Here is a 25,019-nt window from a genome sequence, read left to right on the forward strand (position 1 = left end):
TTCTCAAAGAAGCGGTGATGTTGTGTGCGACATGCTGGTGGAGCGCAGGCACACCTTTCTTTGAGAAGTAGTGCCGACTGAGCATCTGGTACTGGGGCACTGCGACGGACATAAGGTCTCGAAAATCCTCTGTGTCCACCAGGCGGAAAGGCATCATTTCTGTAGCCAAGAGCTTGCAGATGATGAAATTCAACCTCTTAGCTTTCTCATGGCTAGGAGGAAATGGTCTTTTACTTGTCCACATCTGAGGGACCGAGGGCTGGCTATTGTGCTTAGACGGGGTTGATAAGGGTGTCCCCGGCAAACTGCCGGTCTGTGAGGAAGATGCAGGCGGACATGTTAGGTTGCCTTGATCCAAAGGTGGTGCTATCGATGTCGGACAGCGCTCAACACCAGCTGGTGTTACCACCTCCAGAGAAAATGATGACCTGCCAATCACGCTGGCTGTTGCGGGTAAAGAGGTGGCAGGTCTGCGCCCCAAAACAGGTGTGACTGCTGTCCCCCCAGTCACAGAGGATGAAGAGGCCGTGAATGCACAAGATATTGCAGACGGTGGTTGGCCCGGCCGGCTAGGCCGCATTGTAGCACACTGAGCTTCCCACTGCAACTTATGCTTCATGTCCATGTGCCGGTTCATGCATGAAGTACTCAAACTATGTATTTTTTGGCCTCTACTTAGCTTTTGCTGACAAATGTTACAGATAACACGAGTTGGGTCATCTTTATCGATATGAAAAAATGCCCAGGCTATGCAAGGCTTAGCACCCATGCGACCTGAAGAGCCACCACGACTTGTGGTGAGAGGCAGAGTTGTGTTTGAGGATGCAGTTGTTGACGTGCTTCCAGTACTACGTCTCTGTCCAGGAAGGCGCAACCTGACCTCGTCATCCCTAGCATCTTCCTCCACCTCCTCTGCTGACCTCATCTCTTGGCTGACTGTGGGTTGACAGTAAGTGGGATCTCCAACCTCATCATCATCACCCTATGTGTTATCACACCCATCGTCCTCAGAGCCAACCTGTTCCTGCCCTGACAAAAAACTAAAGTTGTCGCTCCAATCAGGTATTTGAGTCTTATCATCGTCTTCCTCATTGTCTCCACCAACAGGAGTTACAGTTTGGGAATGAGGGTCTACATTATGGTCAGAACCTTCTGCGTCTGGTCCTGGATCCGACTCATAAAGATTCTGGGCATCAGTGCAGATCATTTCCTCGTCTGGATTCACAGAAGCGCTGGAGTCGACCTCTGATTCCCAGGCTATAGTATGAGTAAACAGCTCTGCAGACTCAACCATCTGTTCTACCTCATACTCAGACGGGCAGCTGGAGATTTGGGAGCTGTGAGGAAGCAAGTGCGATTTGGTGACACCTTTGAGGACTGGAGTATTTGTGATGTTGAAGTTGATGTGGAGGAGAGCCCACTTAAAGGAGCACTTGATATCCATTGAAGCACCTGCTGTTTTTGTGCCTCATCTGGAATTTGTAGCGATTGGCGTGGCCATAAGAAAGGGATCTTATCACATTGTCCGCTAAAAGAAGTAGACATTTTAGTTTGGCTGGAAGATGGTCTTTCTTCTGCAGATGTTACTGTTGCTTTAACACCTACCCCACGGACAGAACCTTTTTTCCCCTTCCCAACACGCCTATTCCCCTTTCCACCAGCAGCAGGCCTTTTTCCACTCATTTTGGTGGTTAACTAATTCACAACTCTGGAGTTGTTTGCACAAAAAAACAATGGATGGTAACCGAGCAGAGCTGAGTGGCCAAACTGTGGTATTAGGCCAAAACTATTGGCTGGGTTAGATGCAGAAAAAAATTATATTCAATTTGCAACCTGATGGAGGTCAGTATAGATGGACTAATACAACAAGTCCCACACACAGCTAGAAGCCCAATATTTTTTCAGAGGTAGATGCAGAAAAAAATATATTCAGTTTGCAACCTGATGGAGGTCAGTATAGATGGACTAATACAACAAGTCCCACACACAGCTAGAAGCCCAAATATTTTTTCAGAGGTACTGTAGATGCAGATAAAAATTATTTTTAATTTGCAACCTGATGGAGGTCAGTATAGATGGACTAATAGAGAAAGTCCGACACACTGCTAGAAGGCCAAATATTTTTTCAGAGCTAGATGCAGAAAAAAATTAGATTCAGTTTGCAACCTGATGGAGGTCTGTATAGATGGATTAATAGAACAAGACCCACACACAGCTAGAAGCCCAATATTTTTTCAGAGGTAGATGCAGAAAAAAATTATATTCAGTTTGCAACCTGATGGAGGTCTGTATAGATGGATTAATAGAACAAGACCCACACAGAGCTAGAAGCCCAATATTTTTTCAGAGGTAGATGCAGAAAAAAATATATTCAGTTTGCAACCTGATGGAGGTCAGTATAGATGGACTAATACAACAAGTCCCACACACAGCTAGAAGCCCAAATATTTTTTCAGAGGTACTGTAGATGCAGATAAAAATTATTTTGAATTTGCAACCTGATGGAGGTCAGTATAGATGGACTAATAGAGAAAGTCCGACACACTGCTAGAAGGCCAAATATTTTTTCAGAGGCACTGTAGATGCAGATAAAAATTATTTTTAATTTGCAACCTGATGGAGGTCAGTATAAATGGACTAATAGAGAAAGTCCGACACACTACTAGAAGGCCAAATATTTTTTCAGAGCTAGATGCAGAAAAAAATTAGATTCAGTTTGCAACCTGATGGAGGTCAGTATAGATGGACTAATACAACAAGTCCCACACACAGCTAGAAGCCCAATATTTTTTCAGAGGTAGATGCAGAAAAAAATATATTCAGTTTGCAACCTGATGGAGGTCAGTATAGATGGACTAATACAACAAGTCCCACACACAGCTAGAAGCCCAATATTTTTTCAGAGGTAGATGCAGAAAAAAATATATTCAGTTTGCAACCTGATGGAGGTCAGTATAGATGGACTAATACAACAAGTCCCACACACAGCTAGAAGCCCAAATATTTTTTCAGAGGTACTGTAGATGCAGATAAAAATTATTTTGAATTTGCAACCTGATGGAGGTCAGTATAGATGGACTAATAGAGAAAGTCCGACACACTGCTAGAAGGCCAAATATTTTTTCAGAGCTAGATGCAGAAAAAAATTAGATTCAGTTTGCAACCTGATGGAGGTCAGTATAGATGGACTAATAGAATGATCCTATGCCCAAAAGATTTTACTTCACTAGGTGCAGTAAAAAAATTGGTATTCTATACACAGGTGGTATATCTTGCAACACAGATAGGCTACTCCACTGACTAACACACTCTGCAATAGGCCAAAAAGGATTAGCTTTGCTAGATTCAGCCAAATGCTGTGAAAAAAACTTGCACAGCACTGGCACAGACCTGCCTGGCAAAAACTGATAGGAACTGATGTAACCTAGTCCTGAAAAGGACTCCAATTACAATTAGTCTTTACTCCCACAACCTATCTATTTAAGAGCACAGACCTGCCTGATAAAAGTCGTAGGAAATGCTGTAACCTAGTCCTTAAAAGGACTGCAATCACAACTATTCCCTACTCCCAAGCTATCTGTATATTTGTGCGAAAATTGGCTTGAAATTAACAAGGTATAGCGCACACAGCAACAGCGGTGCCGTCTAACACGCAGCTGCAGCAGTGAGAAAATGGTGGCGACGGGGAAAACGGCTTGGTCTTATAGGGCAAGGACATGTGACATACACTGCCAATGACACATGCCCTTGCTTGTGTGAAAAAAAGCACTTCGCTCAGTGTGTGCGCTGCTGATAGGCTGACAGATTGCACCTCCCCACTGTAAATGCGGGAAAGAGAAAAAAAAATGGGGATCTTCATTGTTCCTGCAGAGATCCATCCCCTGCCCCTCCCCCCACCCCGCTGTACACTCAAACTGCGTATTAACATTAATTTTCATCATTACTGAGAAAAAATCCAGTTATGATTTTGGTGCACGAACAGTTATTGAACATAACCTCGAACAGCCGAATTTTTCTCAAATGTTCGTGTTCGCCGAACGGCTCGAACACCGCCCAAAACAGCTCGAATTTGAGATTGGCGAACAGTTCGAGTAGAACAACGCTCATCTCTAATTACGGGATCTAGTTATAGTATTAAAATCCCCACCGAAGACCACCTGCCGGCTTGTAAAAAGTAAGGGCTTGACCTTCAGGAAGAGACATTTACTGTCCCACATAGATATTAATGAGCCGGAGCTCTTGTCCCCTCATGAAGACGTCAAGAACCAAGCACCTCCCCATTTCTACCTCAATCACCCGTCTGCATTCCACCAAAGCGGCCTTAAAAAGGACCACCACCCCGCTATACGGCTCGGCCGCAAGATACCAGTATGAGGACCCACTCCTCCACTCCCTTTTTGCTTTATAAATGGCCCCCATGTCCGTTAGTCTGGTCTCCTGCAAAAATAAAATGTCAGCCTCAACTCGGGTGAAAAAATCAAAGGCCGTAAATCTGGCCACATCTGACTTTATACTGGCGACATTAATCGATGCCAGAGTCAACGGGGTAGGTTCCGCCATCATGGGTGATTGAGTTAGATGGCCTTCTTTTTCACCATACCCCCCTTCTTCCTCTCGCCGTCTGAGGAGGAGCCCGAGTCACCCCTCCTCTTTAGGGATACTGAGATGTCCATGCCCACCACTCCAGCATCGGACACCTCCTTCCCAGTACAGGTTTCCTCGCCTCTAGACCCCGGGGCAGTCCCCCCCCCAGGGGAAACAGAGTCCCCCGGAGGACGGACCCCGCCGCCCCCTGAAGGCACCTCAGATGTTATCTCTGGCTCCTTACCCCCGACCTCCGACACAGCAGAGTCATCGAGAGCTTGGAACCGATTGGAGAGGGGGATCAGAGGGGAGCTGGTACGCCCTTCCGTAGGCACCGTAGCGGTCGGGGGGGGACTTTAGATTTTTTTGCCCTCCTCCTGTTCTTCTTCCTCCGACTACTGGTACTTTTGTCTCCCGATTTTTTTTTGGGCTGCTCCACCACCTCCTCATCCAGACTTTCATACTGGAAGGAGTTATCGGAAGTAGCCGCCTCCTCACATTCCATCCTCCTGATCTCCTCGCTCACCGTCTTCTCCCCCAGGGCCTCAGAGGCTCCGGCTGCAGCCTCCAGGGAGGGGACAGTCATCACCCCAGTCGCCTGAGGTTTATCCTGCCCCCTGTCCCTTCAGCGCCTCACCTGCTGCCACTGGTGGGCAGGTGTATTTGCCTCGCCTTTCCTCCCTGACCCCTCAGCTCCCCTCCCGCCCCCACCTCCAGTTCCAGCAGAGGATGCACCCCCCACGGCTCTCCCCCACCTGACCAGAGATGGTGTTGGAAAAGGAACGGGGGCAGCGGCTATACGTGTGACCTAGATCACCACACAGGTGGCACCTAATGTCACCACAGGCCGCGGCCTGATGACCTACCCCACCACACAAGGCACATTTCTGCACCTTGCAGCCTGCGCTGAAGTGGCAGGGGTCAACACACCTGTGGCAGACCTTCGGTTGCCCTGGTAGAAGATCAGGATCCTGTCCCTCCCCAGGAATGCCGAGGAGGGGATGTGAGTGACAGCACCACCTGAAACCTTCAACTTCATCATGAAGGTCCAGCCCCCCGACCAAATGCCAAACTCGTCCCTGTTCTTTTTTGGGACCTCCGTGACTTCCCCATAGCGAGAAAGCCACATCATGATATCGATCCCCGAGAGTGACTCGTTATTGGTCAGAACGGTCACCCTCTTTATGCCATTTTGGCGAGACACCGCCTGCACGGCAAAGTCTCGCCAGCCGGGCTCCCCCTTCACCAGTTTGAAATTCGACCAGAAAAGCTCTAAGCCCTCCGCCGAACAAAACTGATATCGAAGATGGAGGTACCAAAAGGATGGATCAGGGCAAAGATGTCAACCGCCCTGAAATCCATCTTCAGGAGGAGCTCCACGACCTTCGCTCTAGGCGGGCACGCTTCACTGCCCCTCCACCGAAGACGGACCACATTCCTCCTGGCCACCCCTTGCCCGGCTGTTGGGAGGGACCAAACCGTTTCCCCCTCCCTTTTATCTTGGAAGGCAACCAGGCCATGCCTGTCCAGCCAAAAGGCCAGGTCCACCTCTCTTCCCTCTACCATGATCGTCCATTTTCCCTTCTTGAGAGCCTCCAGAAAACGGCGTCGCAAGTCACCGTCCCTGAGATCCAGAGGTGAGGAAACCCCCCGATAGGACCCCGAGGCCCCGACCACTACCCCCGCAAAACTCCGGGGGCTCACGGCCGGGGGGGAGCAGATGGACCAGTCCCTTCCCCGTGCTTCCCGCTACCAACATACACTCCATTCATGCCCCCTACTGCAGACACACCGCCATTTGCATTCTCAACCACAGACACATCCATACCCACACCTTCCCCATTTGTGTCCACAATCACCACACTCGCCCCGCTCTCACTCCCATGCGCACTGGGGTTGGTGTTTTTTGTCTTTTGGGTACACTTTATGCACCATTACACTATTATCAGTGTTCATATTACCGGTGTTATTGGTACTATTAGTACCGCCACCTACTGGTGGCATCTTCCACTGCCGGAGGGTTCTGAGCACTGAGCGCTGTTGTCCCTTTATGGATCAAACTGCATGTCTTAAGGAGAGAAGCACCACTGCTCCCAGCACTCCTGGAGCTTCCTGCCTTACTGGCAGGAAGAGAGCCAGGTGTAGCTCCTCCTCCTCCTCCAACACCATCCAGCCCTGCTGCAGCACTCTTGGAGATCCGCAACTGCCCCAGGTAAGCCCCCAGGCACAGGGGACCCCGACAGGCAGACCCCCCCATCAGCCACAGCCGCAGCCCCCCCCGCTGGTATTAACCGCAACTATGGTCTCTGTTGCTCCAGGAGCTGCTGCCGGCGCCAAGCACCGCCCTGGGCGTAGCCACGCCCACGTGGGCAGACCCTGCCCGGGAAGCCACGCACCAGCGCCCGGCAGCACAGCACTCTGGAGCCACTCCCCCATGGGCGGACCCCACCTGGGAAGCCGTGCCCCCTGCACCCGGCTGTACAGTGCGGCCACTCCCACATGGGCAGGGGATGCCAGGGAGGCCACGCCCCCTGAAACCGGCCGCACCGGGACCCCCAAAGCTGAACCAGAGCCGGGTCTACTCTCAGGGGTCCCTGGTCCAGCGGCACCAGTTCCCAGGGGCACAGCACTCCCTAGAGTCACACCCTTGGCCACAAAGAGCTTGGCCACGGCAACTCCCGCGGCCGGCCCCAGGCTTGGCCACTCCCCCTCAGTGACCACCAGCGGTGGAGCCCCCAGCGCCGACCCATTACTGGGCCCCTGCGCCGGGGACCCCGACTTCGCTGCAGACCCCGTCAGGGGAGCAGGCCCCACCACCTTCTTATTGCAAGCCAGCTCTGCTGGAGCCACAGGCCCCACACTCTTTGCCCTGCCAGGTGCTTTACCAGGTGCCTGGGTCCCCAAAGGTGATCTAGTTTTAAGGGATCTGTGAGTGGGGGACCCAGACACCCCAGCACACGCCGCCGGAGATGCGGCCTCGGCTGTCTGAGTGCCGCCAGCGGTGCGGGTGGCAGCAGCAGTTATGCTCGTCACCCCCCGCATGGCAGCAGGCACACCAGGTGCCAGGCCAGCCCCTTCTCTCACAGGGGACCAAGCCTGAGCACCTCCACTGGTCTTTCCCACCACCGGGCCACACTCCTTGCCATATTCCATGTCAGACACATCCGACACACCACCTTCATTATTACAAACAGAGGCGGCGCTCTGCGTGCCATGGCCTACAGTCTCCCCGCTCCGTCGCTGCAGACCCACAACAGAGCCTGAGCCGGAGTGGGTAGCAGGTGCCGCACAATGGGACCGGGGGCCCCACAGAGGGTGACATACACAAATTTATGTGTTGCCGATGTTTTCTTTTTCTTAGCTTTTTTCTCCTTCTTCATCCCCATCACCGGTTGCCTCGTCCTCGCAGATCTCATCCCCGAACGTCAGCTGGTTAAAACGTACCGGGGACTCAATCTGCCTGATCTGCTTCATGATGAGGCAGCCCCCCTCACAACTACTACTGCCATCCTCATCCTCCTCTTTGCTCCCACTGCCCTCTGAAGGGCTAGAATCAGACGGGAGAGCCATCTGCTCAGGGGCTATCCCGCTATGCGATGCCTGGAGATCACTTACCAGGCCACCAGATGGTGGGTAGGGCGTGACCATCTCCTTGCAGTCCTCTTCCTCCTCCTCCACCACCACCACCAGGATGGCACACCGCCGGCTCTCCACCTCCTGAATGGCCTTCTTGATCTTTCTTAACGTGGCGGATAGCTCAGGCTTTTTGCTGCTAGAGGCCCTGTCGGACCTCTCCTGAGCTACTCTCAACTCCCCCCGAGAGGGATTTTAGCTTCTTTGAGGCGTCCTCATACTCGCAGAGGTGCGCATGGATGCGGGAGCCATAGCTGACAGTGGACTCCTTTGCCACCTAGGTGCCCCACTCAAGGGGCACCGCTGCAGCACCCCTGCTCATGGTCGACCTACCTCCGGGGGGAGGAGCCGCCATGGCCATGGCCTCGGGGGTACTTCTGGTCTTCATGCCGGACCCCTTGCCTTGTCCGGACCTGGTCATCCTAGCCGGGATGGTGTTCCTCCCGCCCCCAGCCGGCTTGGACCGGAGGGCAGGATCCACAATCAAGCCTAGCCAATCCACAAGCAAGCCTGCTTTACTGGGAAGGGAGCAGACAAAAAGTCCCAGATGGAAAAAACCTCCCTTCCCAGGAGCTCACTCCACACACCAAACACAGCCCTCGCAGCTCACAGCAGGCTCCGCCTCCACCTCTTCCTGTTTGGAGCTGCAGCAGACAGAACTGGAATGGACCCTCTTGCTATGTGCACTGCAGTCTGCTATATACCCGCCAGCCTGCCTAGCACTGATATCTCTGCAGCTGGATTAGTCCTCAGAAGGACTGTTAGTTGAGGTGGATATGTGTGTCTAATATGGTTTGGTATACCTACACTAACTAGAAACAAGCAAATCTCTCCCTAGCTCTGCAGCAGCTCTCCCTACACTGTCTGATTCCGGTGTGACTGTGATGAGCACGACGGAGCCAGGTCTGATATAGACCTGATGACTCTGTGCGGCCAGCCAATCACTGTAATGCCACAACCAACATGGCTGCGGCATTACAGTGTGTGGCAGACAATCCCTGCATGTTGATGCAGGGAGGGGACCCAAGCTCCCGCCGAGCAATTCCGGAAATACTCGGTGAGCGCTGAGCAACTCTAGCAGTGAGATGCTCGGGAGAGCATCGAGCAGTAGCGAGCATGCTCGATCATCACTAATTAGATGAATTTATTCTTTGGATTGGTGTGATTACAACAATACCAAATTTATATTTTTTTTTATGACCATTACACACTAAAAGATGCTTTTTTTTTTTTTTTTTACAAAAACTAGTTTTTGCATCGCCATATTTTGAAAGTTAATTTTTCCATATTTCTGCCAACAGAGTCACGTGAAGGCTTGTTTTTTGTGGGACAAGATGACATTTTTATTGGTACCATTTTCGAGCACATGAAGTTTTTTGATAGTTTTCTATTCCAATTTTTGTGAGGCAGAATTAACAAAAAACAGCAACTCAGGAATTGTTTTTTTAATTTTTTTTTTATTCATGTGATAAAATTGATAAGGCAGTTTTATTCTTTGAGTCAGTACGATTACAGCATGGTCGGGAACTACTTCCCAACCTGGACATATGGATACGTCTAAGGTCGTGAAAATAGCAAAATAGGTACTACTTACCTGCTTAAATGCCTTCTGCTACCGCACTGCCCTCTGCTGCCCCCCGTTATTCTTATATAAAAGCTCTGCAGTGAAGACATCCTGTCTACATCACAATGGCTACCAAAGCAGCCAATCACTGTGGTAATACAGATACCCGGTACCTGAGGTCAATGATTGACTGCAGCGTTCACATGTAAACAAGACTGGTGGGGTTTGGGGAATGAAGGAGAGGCACCTACAAATTTTATTATTTCAAAGGATTATTATCGGTCTTCAATTTTACATGAAAATGAACAACATTTATTTGTACATCAGACCTTGATCACAGACATACTATAGGCTGGCTAGTGTTCAGACTATTGATAATTCACTTACTCATGTATAGATGACAGGGATGGTCTTTTAATATAATATTATCTTGCTCTATTAACTAGGTTCTGCCTCGGCAAACTTGTGGCTTGTTCACACATACAATTTTCTACAAAGAATATCCTGGTGGACCAAGTGAACTGGATAAAAGCATCAAAGGAGGAGAGTTGTTCCTAACTGTGCTTCTCAATCCTGTAAGTTTTATTACAATAAATCTTACTCGAAAAATAGAATAACAAAGTCAGCAAGAAACAATGTCCGTCTTATCACTGATGTCAGTCCTTTATAAAGATTGATAGTTTGCTCTATTTATTACTAACATTTGTTTGATTTAACTCTGAAATTACCTTGACTTAGTTTAAAATGGCTTTAAAGTGAACCTGTCAGCAGGTTTTTGCTATGTAATCTGGCAGCAGCATGAGGTAGGGGCAGAGACACTGATTCCGGCAATGTATCACTTAGTTTACTGAATGCAGCAGTTGTGGTAGAGTCACAGATTTCTCTGCTGCAGATCTAGCAAAGCTCAGGTGTTGAACTTTTTATAACCCACCCACAACACAGCTTTCTGTGTACATTGTATAGTAATAGAAAAACGCTAATCAGTACAGAGGGAATGGATGGACTAGGATGCAGAAGACCAATTGTCCTGTAGTGATAATCTCCAGCTGATAAAACACTGATTGTATTGAAACAGTGAAACCCAGCTTAGTAAGTGACTCATCACTGTAATCAGGGTCTCTTCTCATGTATTATGGTGCTCTTAGATTACTTAACAAAGAGATGCTGACAGATTCCTTTAATTCTTACATGTAATAATATGAACTAAAAGATAACATTCCATTTGAGAAACCCCTTTTGGTGGCTTTGTTTTTATTTAATACATTTTATTATAATTCCTAATGATTATTAAACAGTGATTTGCAGATTAATTCGTTTATCTGAACATTCAGCAATATGTTGATGTAGCAACAGACCTCTATGGGTATGTGCAGATGATGGCCCCAATTAATTAACCCCTTCACTCCCAAGTCATTTTCCTTATGGAGCTTTTGTTTTTTGCTCCCCTTCTTCCCAAAGCTATAACTTTTTTATTTTTTGGTCAATATGGCTGTGTGAGGGCTTGTTTTTTGTGGGACAAGTAGTACTTTGGAAAGACACCATTGATTTTACCATATAATGTATTGGAAAATGGAAAAAAATCCAAGTGTGGTGAAATTGCAAAAAAAGTGCAATTCCACAATTGTTCTTTGTTTTTTACCATGTTCACTAAATGCTAAAAGTGACCTGACAAGATTATCGAGGTCATTCCAAGTTTGTAGATACCAAACATGTATAGGTTCTTTTTTTATTTAAGTGTTGAAAAAAAAAAAAAAGTTTACAAAAAAAAAAAATTCTGGAATTAATACTGGTGCTTCCTACACCAGTTTTACTAAAGACCGTGAAAGAATACTATGTGCACCACTTAATGAGTTTGGTGTAACTTATCAGTGTTGTTCATCTTCGTGCACCTCGCCAGAATGTTAAATCAAGAACTGGAGTAATATTTCTGGTGTAAGGAATTCCCCCACTTTTGAAGAATTTGATGGCCCAACGTAGCCATGCCGCATCCTACCTTGTCTCCTTCCCACCCCTGTCCACTGGCGTAAAGGAACCAAAAGGTCACACATTTTTAGTGTTGTTTTATGTCAATTAACAAAATATGCTAAATATTCATCATATACAGTACAGACCATTTCCGGTGACTACCTCTTGAAGCTCATCAAGAGAATGCCAAGAGTGTGCAAAGCAGTCATCAAAGGAAAAGGTGGCTACTTTGAAGAACCTAGAATATAAGACATATTTTCAGTTGTTTCAAACTTTTTTTGTTAAGTATATAATTCCACATGTGTTAATTCATAGTTTTGATGCCTTCAGTGAGAATGTACAATTTTCATAGTCATGAAAATACAGAAAAATCTTTAAATGAGAAGGTGTGTCCAAACTTTTGGTCTGTACTGTACATTTCTACATTAAAGAGACTTGCTGTTCATATGTTCAGGCTTTTGACCGTCTTTTAACAGCATCATGTTTCCAAGAATGTCTAGCAGGTGAAGTGACCTGACCATTCTTCCGGCTTCTTCCGTTTGGAAGACAATCTATACTTACAATATAAATAATAATATTTATTTTTATATAGCGCCAACATATTCTGCAGCCCTTTACATACATTATCATCGCTGTCCCCATTGAGGCTCACAATCTAAATTCCCTATCAGTATGTGTTTGGAGTGTGGGAGGAAACCTGAGAACCCGAAGGAAACAAACGCAAAGACGGGGAGAACATAAACTCCTTGCAGATGTTGTCCTTGGTGGGATTTGAACCCAGGACCCCAGCACTAGAAGGCTGCACAAATCAATGGAAAGCCTCAAAATATGCCGAAAGACACCTGGTGACTCCTTGTTTTTACGTCAAAACTCCTAGCGGTTTCTTCATTTTTGAATGGAGTTAAAAAAATGTGCAGAAAAAATGGCAGTAAAAATAAAGTGCCGCAAACATTATTGGAAAACGCACAAAATAAACATAAGCTTTCAAAAACAACAAAAAAAAATTGCTCAGGAAACAAGCAAATAATGCTAAAAAAATGTGCTTCCGTTTTATTAAGCACAGGAGAAAAGGAAATTATTTTGAAGCATCTTTCGCTTGAAAAACAGACAATTTAGGCTATCTGAAAAAGACGTTGAGTGCAAATACCTCAGATGTCCTGCTGTGGCCCAAGGTCTTTGTATGTGTTCAATGTAATTGTAAAGAACAAAAAATATCCTTTCAATCATGCATGAGATGAAATAGCTTCCTATGTCGCCTGCCATCATTCAGACAAAGCAGGATCAGATGAAATGTGGATGGAATCCCAATCACGCATAGAAAGACAAGTGATCACCACTTTAACCATATGTGCTACATACATGTGTGCCCTCTGGGTTCATTTACCATGGCTGCTTGTTATTTACCTGACTTCACTGGCTGAGGACATTTACTAGAACCAGGCACATCCTAAACATGATGAGAACATCATTTGTACTTGGTCTTGGCTGTCAGAAATGCAGAAAGGTTTGTCTGACCCTTGTTTTGATATAACTGACTTTTCAATGAATTCTGCTTCAGCTCTTTAAAGTATTATTTCTGTGTATTTCAGGCTCCAAATATTATACGGCTTTAAATGTTTTCAAGTATTTTTACAATAGTATTATCTGAATATATATCTACTTTTCATATGAAAATGGATTGCAATTATTCAAGCTTCTAAAATTATCATTTTTCTTTCTGCCTGCTGCACAAAGCATTATGTAGCAAGATGGTGACTTTTCTAAAAGGTCAGATATTTGATATGCATGATAGTAGCCAAAAGATCAAGACCCAGAGGAAGATCTGTACATTGCAGTTATTTATGGTCTAGTCACCATTTTCTGACCATCTGTCTGCTAATAATATTGAACTGATATTTCAACTTGTGAATGAACCATATGCAAGGTTCATAATGAGCTGAGAACATAACTTAATACTGTTTCACAGTGGCTGCGGGGATTGCGAGAAAAAATAATGTATCATAATCAATTAGTAAGTAAATAATACCAGCAAAATAGCATAAACATTCTTCCAAAAGTAAACAGTAACTTCAGCTCTTTTAGGAAATATCTATTTTGTTTACCAACATCAACATGTTCCCGAGAGATCTGTGTGCCACCAGTAGATTTTATACCACAAGTGCCCTATGATCCCCTATGCACCATAGCTAATGAAAACTACCCACAAGGGCCTTCATCAGCCAGTTATCTTACCCACCAATGTGCATGCGGGCATTCTCTGTCTCATATATCCTGGCACTGTTAGTTACTGGAGCGTTGTTGGACCGGGCATCTTATCTCTTATTGTAAATAATTTTTTGTCACTCCAGTCATTCACCCTCTTGACCATTTCAAATTCTGATGCCTCTAACAATCTTTTTATACTTATATGATTTTTTGTCAACTCAGGTATGAAATGCACACTTTGATCTTTAATGAACTATATCAAAAAGGATTTTATGCAATGAGCAATCCTTTTTTGTTAAAAGTTTCCTGTGAAAACAAGCTTATCATGGGATGCCCCCTACTGGGACCTCCAATGCTCAGCTGTAATCACTTTTCCCTCTCATCTGTGTGGTTGGGAAATGATAGGGTAAAAGTTCCAAACCCTGCAGATAGAGCTGTCATTGGACTCTGCTATTTGCATAAGTATGTTGTGTTAGCTAACTCCAGGCTGAAATTGGTAAGCATTTTATTTTGGTCATTTAGGATTGAATTGATTTTTGTCGGACAAGTTGAATTTTTCAATGCCAACAGACTAGGTGCATATTAATTATTTTGTTAAAAAAACAACAACAGTGTTGATGGTAATAAATAACATGTTAAAAGAGGTTGACTACATTTTTTAAAGCAGAGTTAAAACAGGAAATGTGGTAAAATAAAAAAAAATTACATTTACTGGGTATATTGGTATATCGCCCCCCAAATTCTGCGCTGCCACTCTGGTGGTCCCATTTGTATTTGTGAATTGTACTACAGTGATGCTGTGTCCACTGTATGCTATTGACCTCAGCAGCAAATCGCTGGTCCCTGTGGTCATGGGCCAACCATGCTACATCACTACAGGTCAACGCAAAGACAGGTAATATCACCAGAGTGGCTTTGTTGGATGATGGGGGATTTACTACTTGTGTATGTGCTGTTTTATCATGTTCCCTGTTTCAAGGCAGTGTTTTAAACATACTGGTCAACCATTTAACCTTCATCCTATGGGTGTTTATGATAGTGGTTTTACTTAATATGTGTAAGATTTTAATGTAACGTTTTTGCGGACTAAAAGATGCACCAGACCATTGTGCCGAGACTTCAACCTGCGCATGCGCCACCCCCAGCGGCCATTTTCCTGAAGCCCACCGGAGAGCAACGTGCAGAGTGGGAACTCCACTCATGCCTGCACCTCCGACATTTTCTTGAAGAACAGCGCAGGGACACCCACTCCTCCCAGTCCAGGGCCCTCAGCATCACCCCACTCCTGCTGCCGCTGGCTTACTGCAGCGGCGACCCTGCCTCTTGTGACCTCACTCCTCCGTGAGTGGCCCCCAGTAAGCTACATTCGGACTATAAGACGCACCCTGATTTTCCTCCCAAATTTGGGGGAAAAAAGTGGGTCTAATGGTCCGCAAAATGCGGTATTACTATTTTGCACAATAAAATCATGTATGATGAAGTAAAATTGTTGCTGCATTCTGAGATCCAAAACTTATTTTTCTGGCAGAGTAGCTGTATTAGGGATTGTATTTGCAGTTGTTGTTGCTAGTTATTTATTAGCATTAGAATTGATTTGCATATACAGATGTAGCGTTAATTATCTTTATTGGTGCATAGCGTTCCTGCACTATCTGCATAGCAGAACCATTCATAGACTTTGGATTAGAATTATCAGGCTACACAAAGAGAATTGCGTATAAATAGAGTAACACATGCTACGTTAATAGAGTAGCATGTCACCTGTAAAAACACATTTGCTACAGCTATATTTATTTTTTCTCGGGTTGTAAAAATTTGTTTTTTTATGCTGCAGGTGCATGACCTGCAGTGCACAATTTCTCTTGCTGTATATATGCATTTTACTTGTGGATTTTCTCTATAGACCTGAATGAGATGCATAAAAGTCACAGCTAAAAACAACTTATTTATGTAATCTGCACATGATCATTATCAGTAGAGTTTTATCCAAGCTAAATAACAGGAAGTTTCCAAAACAAAACAGTTTTCTTTAAAACATTCCATACCGTGCCAACAAGACATTGTGGAGGGCATAGTGTGTGAAGTAAATGAAAAAAAAAGACAGAAAGAAATTAAATAAAAATATACACCACTAGTTGACATTTTTCCAGAAAGGAGAACACAATTTTTCAAAAATTTCACTGCTCCTTTTGGTCGTTAAAAAAATAAAAGTCTGTTTACATTTTAACCCGATAAAGGTAAAAATAGAAAAGTGACATAAAAATTTAGACTCGTGTATGTAAAAAAAAAAAGAGGCAAACATTGTTGCAATATTCAAACTAGTAAAAATGTATAGAGATGGTAAAAGCATTTGAATGCTGAAAAAAATATTGCCTGGTCAGATATTGGAGAAAATAGATGGGTCCTGACTGGTTAAACCCACACAATATAGCTTTCATTTTTCTACATCAGTTTAATTCATCATAGGGGTTATCTGGGACTATTTTATTTTCTTCTCATAGGGCTAAGAACTGACAGGCAGGTTGTTGCTAACTTTCTGTCTGTTCTGCCTGACACTGGCTCAGAATGGCCATGAACTGCTCCTGCCGGCAATTCTATTGCTTTATTTCACCTCACATCAATAGAGTGGCTCTATCTCTTCTAGGCATCTCTGTCGATAGCGCGTGACTGCCAAAGTCATGCTGACTGACTGGCAGCTACCCACAGTTAGACAGCGAAATAAAAGAAGCTGTTCTGTCAACATGACATCATCATAAGCCACAGAATCACCGGCAGCAGCGGTCTGTGACCTCTCTGAGGCGGCAAAAATTGGAGTTGGACAGAACAGGCTGGTAGTTAGTAACTACCTGAGTGTATTTCTTAAGCACAGAGGGAAAAGATAAAAAAGTCCTGAACAACTCCTTAAAGTCTGAGCTATGATTGGCTGTTATTAATTTGTTATACATATTCTACATTGTTATGCCTGCCCCCAAGGTTCTGAACAAAGTATACAAAAGAGGCATCACTAAGAGGAGCTGTAAAATTAGCATTTTAAAAACGTGCATTTCTGGCAAAAAAATGTTTTAGTCTGATGGCTTATTGTGTCTAAACATGTGCCTTATTTATCACACCATGTCAGCCATTTGACGCATTTTCACAATTTACACCGTTTTTACTATCTCATAAATTCATCTTAAGACAATTTTCAATACCCCCAGTCTGTACAGATAGCAATATACTTATCTCCCTCTCAGTATACCGGTGCACATACATCCGGTAACATATAATATATTATATTCATACATATTATCTCCTTTATTTACCATGTAATTATCCAAGAGCTGCCTTACAATCAGTAATAATAGAGGAGTAGAAAATAAATGTACTAGATGGATGGACTCAAATGGCATTGCAATGGCATTACTACACATAATGGAAGAATAGGCAATAGAATAGGTAATATTTGTATGTTACTATTAATGTATACATTTTTAAATATATAGGTGTGAATCATTAGGGACAACTTTAAAAAGTTAAGTAAAGTAAATGATTTAAAGACCCTTTAAAGAAAAATATGAAGGGGCTTGATGGGATTATGTCCTTTGCTTGCCTTCTTAGAAAATGTCTTTTACAGATCCTTCCTTTTTCACACTTCTAAGCAGACAAAGGAGTCTTTGATGTAGATCAAAGAATATATTCCTGCGTATCATCTTTGTTTTCAAAATAATAAGGCCGCCATATAGTATGCACATTTATAGGAAATGATTGTCATTAGTTGTTTAACAGCACTGTGAAAGACAGGCTTTTGACTTTTCACACATAATACTGAGGCTTTCTCTATACACTGCCAAAGTATTCATGCTTTAGTTTAGATCAAACAGTTCAATTTACTTATTTCAGTCCAGCTGGGCCACACTAGAAAAAGTGCCTAGAGATAAAACCTAAGTAGTCAGTTTGTATTAAATTACTTTCTTTTCAGGTGAGCCTAAACTTTATCCATCTAAAATATGAAAAAATATCCTACATTTTTGGTGAGATTCATAGGGTCCGATTCATGAATGTGGTTGTGTGTAAAACACATTCAAATTTCACAAATTTCTTGCGCAACTCAAAGTTATGCAAGAATATTGCACCCTTTGCCATTTTTACACCAGTCTCAATCAGCTTCATCAAACTGGGTGTAGCATGGATGGATGGGCGGATGGAATGTGGTTAAGCCCTCCCATGAAAGTCATGAAAATTTAATCCATATTCCCTCAATGCGCTTTTGTACTTGCTCAGTAGGGTGTTGTATTGTATGAATGGAGGTACTCTCACCTCACAGCACATAAAGAAAAAAAAGATGTATATAATTTAAGAATACACTATAAGGATTCTACAGAGATACCTTGATTATTTATAAGATACAAACATAAAATAAGTACCTTTGTTGGACTGGAACTACTTCAGTATCATAGAAGTGATCAGACAATCAACAATCTGGCCTACAGCATTCCATGCTGGAACGCATTGAAAATCTTGGGCCTTAAAGGTGCCCATTGTGGGTAACACTATCTTACAAGTGCGGTCCAGACTGTAATGACAGAGGTACTTCTGGTCACGTCTGATGCAATATTTGCATTCCACAGTGGTACTCAGGATCGTCATTTCCATCCGCGGGACTGAAATTTCACTTACAGCCACCGGTTTTAAACTCCAGCTGCAATCTCCATTTGGGTGAGACGCTTAGCGTGATACAGCACACTCCCTTGACATTAACATGATGGAGCAGTATTGCACCACCAATATATCACTTCTTTTCACTATGTGCCTATCTAGGAGAGTGTGCCACTAGTGGCATAAGTTGAGTACCACTATGTACACGCTACTTTTCCTTTATATATTCATGTACACTACAGACCAAAAGTTTGGACACACCTTCTCATTTAAAGATTTTTCTGTATTTTCATGACTATGAAAATTGTACATTCACACTGAAGGCATCAAAACTATGAATTAACACATGTGGAATTATATACTTAACAAAAAAGTGTGAAACAACTGAAAATATGTCTTATATTCTAGGTTCTTCAAAGTAGCCACCTTTTGCTTTGATGACTGCTTTGCACACTCTTGGCACTCTCTTGATGAGCTTCAAGAGGTAGTCACCAGAATGGTCTTCCAACAATCTTGAAGGAGTTCCCAGAGATGCTTAGCACTTGTTGGCCCTTTTGCCTTCACTCTGCAGTCCAGCTCACCTCAAACCATCTCGATTGGGTTCAGGTCTGGTGACTGTGGAGGCCAGGTCATCTGGCTTAGCACCCCATCACTCTCCTTCTTGGTCAAATAGCCCTTACTCAGCCTGGAGGTGTGCTTGGGGTCACTGTCCTGTTGAAAAATAAATGATAGTCCAACTAAACGCAAACCGGATGGAATAGCATGCCGCTGCAAGATACTGTGGTAGCCATGCTGGTTCAGTATGCCTTCAATTTTGAATAAATCCCCAAAAGTGTCACCAGCAAAGCACCCCCACACCATAACACCTCCTCCTCCATGCTTCACGATGGGAACCAGGCATGTAGAGTCCATCCGTTCACCTTTTCTGCGTCGCACAAAGACACGGTGGTTGGAACCAAAGATCTCAAATTTGGACTCATCAGACCAAAGCACAGATTTCCACAGGTCTAAAGTCCATTCCTTGTATTCTTTAGCCCAAACAAGTCTCTTCTGCTTGTTGCCTGTCCTTAGCAATGGTTTCCTAGCAGCTATTTTACCATGAAGGCCTGCTGCACAAAGTCTCCTCTTAACAGTTGTTGAAGAGATGTGTCTGCTTCTAGAACTCTGTGTGGCATTGACCTGGTCTCTAATCTGAGCTGCTGTTAACCTGCGATTTCTGAGGCTGGTGACTCGGATAAACTTATCCTCAGAAGCAGTTGTGACTCTTGGTCTTCCTTTCCTGGGGCGGTCCTCATGTGAGCCAGTTTCTTTGTAGCGCTTGATGGTTTTTGCAACTGCACTTGGGGACACTTTCAAATTTTTCCCAATTTTTCGCACTGACTGACCTTCATTTCCTAAAGTAATGATGGCCACTCGTTTTTCTTTACTTAGCTGCTTTTTTCTTGCCATAATACAAATTCTAACAGTCTATTCAGCAGGACTATCAGCTTTGTATCCACCTGACTTCTGCACAACACAACTGATGGTCCCAACCCCGTTTATAAGGCAAGAAATCCCACTTATTAAACCTGACAGGGCACACCTGTGAAGTGAAAACCATTTCCGGTGACTACCTCTTGAAGCTCATCAAGAGAATGCCAAGAGTGTGCAAAGCAGTCATCAAAGCAAAAGGTGGCTACTTTGAAGAACCTAGAATATAAGACATATTTTCAGTTGTTTCACACTTTTTTGTTAAGTATATAATTCCACATGTATTAATTCATAGTTTTGATGCCTTCAGCGTGAATGTACAATTTTCATAGTCATGAAAATACAGAAAAATCTTTAAATGAGAAGGTGTGTCCAAACTTTTGGTCTGTACTGTATGTGCTAGATAAAAGTGATCTTCAAGCTAAGTGTCACTGTGTATACGCTAACTTTATTGTTATTTATCCATGCATGTGCTAGTTAAGAGTGATTTCTGCTCAGAATACAAGCTAAATACTATTGTGTTATACTCCTGTTGAACCTTTGAGACCATCAAAGGGGATATCCATCAAGTTCATAGATAGCTATATTTATTTGAGCTTAATATTTAGTTGTATTAGTTCATACTAGGCATCATATATTGAGTTTTTTAACCAGCTTATCACGGTTTCATATCTGACTGTGGCTTAGGGATGTGACGCGCCCCCTGGGCCGTGGGGTACTCGGTAGCCGGGCCGGTCCTGTATCGGGGTAGTCACGGTGGCAGTGACTCGGTCCATGACCCAGGGCAGTCAATTAAAGGGGAAAAAGTAAAAGGGGAATAAAGTTTTTATAGAGATAATGTTCTTGACGCCACCTGTGGTATGCGGCTATATGGGGCCGCCGCTGCGGTGCAGATCCTCTGGGGCTGATGGTGATGCAGCAAAGTTGGTTCAGCTCTCCACAGGCCAAGCTAAGTCCCAGGGCAGGGAATAGTGATGTTATGAGTTAGATGTTGCTGGTGCTGTGTAGTGCAGGGCTGGTGATGGCGCAGCAATAATTCTAGGACACAGTGGGGTGAAGTCTTCAGATTTTACTCACAGTTTTCACGTTGCTCCTGGTTACAACTGCCAGCTTATAACCACCCACATCTCCTGTGTTCACCAAGGAAGGGGTTCAGCAATCCCTCAGGTATTTCAGGAGTACTTAAACGGACCCCATTCTATGTTCATTCCTCGGTCGTCTTCCTGCACTGGCTCTCAGCCTCCTGCCCTGGGCCTTACAATCAGTATCCCAAACCGGTAGCCTCAGATCTTGTTGGGTGACCTTCAGTCCCCTGGACCCTCTGCGGCTACATTTTCGGCGATATAATTGTGGTAGTGGGCAGCTGCACCTTGAAAGTACAGTAGCCTCCGATTATCTAGCTGAGCCTGATTATTCTCCACTAGTTTAGGAGCCGGTCCCCTCTGGAGCCTGATCCCTCAACGTCCGTGTAGATTCAGGCGCATGGGTGGCTTCCTGTACTCACCGTGCCCCTGGGATCCTGGGCCTCTCAGACTAGGCCCGCTCTTCTCTCTCCACTCCTCCTGAGCAGAGCTCCTCCTGAGCTCCTGCTCCCAACTCTCTCTCCTTACAACTGACCTACTTCTAGATGGTTCCCCCTCTTCTTATACTCTTCCTGTCTGTGCTCCCTTCATCTACTTCCTCCACCCACACCCACTACATGGTTCCCCCTCTCTTGGTTCCCCCCCTTCCAACCAGGGACAGGGCTCAGCAGTGGATCAGTGCATCTTGCCCCTCCTGCTGGTCTGGAATGGTGTAGTGTTGGATGCAGGTGGGTGGGTCCCGGGCAGTACTCCCTCCTTACCTGAGAGTGGGGTACCACACCTCTGGGTGAGATGCAGTACCTCTGTGGTGACTAAATCTGCAGGGGCGCCACAGATGCCTTGAGTGACACCTCAGTCGCCCTATGGGATCTGTAGTGTGCTGCACTGTCAGCTTTGTGAATGATGGTTCAATCATCCAATCTGACCCTGGGGCTTTATGAGCTGTCAGCAGTTTGATTGACAGCCCTGCTAGCCATTCTGGTCTAGCCTGCAGGCATTTCCTCAGGTGCCTCCTGTCTTTAATTATTTACAAGCTATTTAGCTGGGTTGCTGTCTGCAGTCCAGTGTCAGTTGTATCTTTGCTTATTTAGGTGTGTGGGCTTGCTCTGTGTCTGACTTCTTGATCTTGTTGCTGACCTTAGATTTGTTGTGATCATTCGTGTGAATTATCCCTTCTGCTTTTGATGCTCTCTGACTTCAGGTATCTGACCCCAGACTTGGCCTCTGACTATTCGTTTTTTGTACTCCCTAGTTTTGACATACTCTCTGGCATTTGACCCTGGATTGTTAACTGACCACACCTTTGTCTTATCCCTCTGTACTACAAGCTCTCCTGGTATCTGACCTCGGACCGCCTGACTACCCTGTCACATGGCTTGCCAGTGAGTAGTCAATGTCACACAGCTATTACACTAGGTTATCTTATTCAGCATAATTTATCTTGAACCATATATATGTATGTCATATAGCATGACTTATCTTGAACCATATATATTGGGGTGTCTTTAGGAGCCAGGCAGAAATTACGCCTTATGTGATACTGCCCCATACCAAGCTTCATGACGATCAAGTGGTACTACATATGCACTTGTCACTTTAAATGTTTTAGATGGCACAAAACTAAAGTCATTTCAAATGGCAACTTTAGGGATTTAAGAAACACTAAAAGAAATCAAGATTAAAAATGTGGTTCTCAGTAAGTGTAATTTTTTTTCAGACCAAGCAGAGGGAAAAAATTATGGAATCACCCTGTAAATTTTCATTTCCAAAACTAACACCTGCATCAAATTAGATCTGCTCATTAGTCTGCATCTACAAAGGAGTGATCGCACCTTGGAGAACTCTTGCACCAAGTGGACTGACATGAATCATGGCTCCAACACGAGAGATGTCAATTGAAACAAAGGAGAGGATTATCAAACTCTTCAAAGAAGGTAAATCATCACGCAATGTTGCAAAAGATGTTGGTTGTTCACAGTCAGCTGTGTCTAAAATCTGGACCAAATACAAACAACATGGGAAGGGTGTTAAAGGCAAACATATTGGTAGACCAAGGAAGACATCAAAGTGTCAAGACCGGAAACTTAAAGCAATATGTCTCCAAAACAGGAAATGCACAACAAAACAAATGATGAATGAATGGGAGGAAACTGGAGTCAATGTCTGTGACCGAACTATAAGAAACCGCCTAAAGGAAATGGGATTTACATACAGAAAAGCTAAACATAAGCCATCATTAACACCTAAACAGAAAAAAACAAGGCTACAATGGGATAAGGAAAAGCATTTGTGGACTGTGGATGACTGGATGAAAGTCATATTCAGTGATGAATCGCGAATCTGCATTGGGCAAGGTGATGATGCTTGACCTTTTGTTTGGTGCCATTCCAATGAGATTTATAAAGATGACTGCATGAAGAGAACATGAAAATTTTAAGTCATTGATGATATTGGGCTGCATGTCAGGTAAAGGCACTGGGGAGATGGCTGTCATTACATCTTCAATAAATGCCCAAGTTTACATTGATATTTTGGACAGTTTTCTTATCCCATCAATTGAAAGGATGATGACATCATTTTTCAAGATGATAATGCATCCTGCCATAGAGCAAAAACTGTGAAAACATTCTATGAAAGAAGACACATAAGGTCAATGTCATGGCCTGCAATTAGTCTGGATCTAAACCCAATTGAAAATCTTTGGTGGAAGTTGAAGAAAATGGTCCATGACAAGGCTCCAACCTGCAAAGCTGATCTGGCAACAGCAATCAGTGAATGTTGGAGCCAGATTCATGAAGAATACTGTTTGTAACTCATTAAGTCCATGCCTCAAAGACGGCAAGCTGTTATTAAAGCCAGAGGTGGTGTAACAAAACACTAGTGATGTATTGGAGTGTTCTTTTGCGTGTTTGTTTTTCGTGATTCCATAATTTTTTCCTCAGATTTGAGTGATTCCATAATTTTTTCCCTCTGCTTGGTCTGAAAAAAATTACCCTTACTGAGTACCACATTTTTAATCTTGATTTCTTTTAGTGTTTCTTAAAGCTATAAAGTTGCCATTTGAAATGACTTTAGTTTTGTGCCATGTCTGTGATCTGCTTTTTTTCAACAACATTAAACAACTGAATGAACATTCTCCGAGCCTGGTGATTCCATAATTTTTGCCAGGGGTTGTACTTTCATCTCCTGGATACGACCCAGATTAATGAACCTGATCTCTGCCAGCTTATTTCACCATCCAGCAGCTAATATGTTGGTATTACCCAGGGGGCCCTGTATAGGGGTTAAAAGGAGAATGCCATGCTATTTCTCTATGACAGATTCTTTCAACAGATATCTCTCCCTTCAATATTGGCATCTAAACTAATCTCCTCTCATTGTTTTAGCACAAAAAGTTACACACTGCTTTTATAAATTGGAGCAGGAAATCTCCATTTTGAATACTTAAAGAAGTAATACTCTTTCAACTTTCTATTTAAAATCCTCATCCCCATATTAAAAATAATAAAGTTAACTGTTATTTACCCTCCACAGGTCTTGTAATGTGTCTCTGTTGCAGCTTCAGTGACTTTTTACTATGCTTTATTATTAGTGTTGTCTGCATGAGCATAGCTGGGAAGCCCAGTGATTGGCTGCAGCGCTGCTGATGTAACATCAGTATTGAAGCCTGTAAGCAATTTGAATAATTACTAGTGCAATGGTGGTCACACAATGCAGGACCTGGGGAGCTCATTTTATTATTTTTAATATGGAGATGATGATATTGGACAGAAAATTGAAAGATGAAATCCCCTTTTCCTGTATATTTTATCATAAATTTTCTTAAAATATACTTTTAAAACAATGCATATAAATTCCTGCCAAGAATCAAGATGATCAAA

General features: G+C 44.0%; 1 protein-coding gene across 4 annotated transcripts in view; it reads left to right on the forward strand.

The window, feature by feature from the left end:
- Positions 1–25,019, forward strand: part of LOC141154249 (bifunctional heparan sulfate N-deacetylase/N-sulfotransferase 4-like) — a 920,299-nt gene that overhangs the window by 526,074 nt on the left and 369,206 nt on the right. For all 4 annotated transcript variants that reach the window (XR_012247418.1, XR_012247419.1, XM_073639869.1 and 1 more), the window contains exon 6: positions 10,228–10,356. Coding sequence is in view for 2 of the 4 variants with exons in the window: in XM_073639869.1 (XP_073495970.1) it covers positions 10,228–10,356 (129 nt within the window). In the remaining 2 variants the exon portion in view is untranslated. The remainder of the gene's footprint in view (positions 1–10,227; positions 10,357–25,019) is intronic.

Source organism: Phyllobates terribilis, unplaced genomic scaffold (genome assembly GCF_046119375.1).
Source record: "Phyllobates terribilis strain yellow unplaced genomic scaffold, ASM4611937v1 Scaffold_1__5_contigs__length_1240528914, whole genome shotgun sequence".
Classification (NCBI taxonomy): Eukaryota; Metazoa; Chordata; class Amphibia; order Anura; family Dendrobatidae; genus Phyllobates; species Phyllobates terribilis.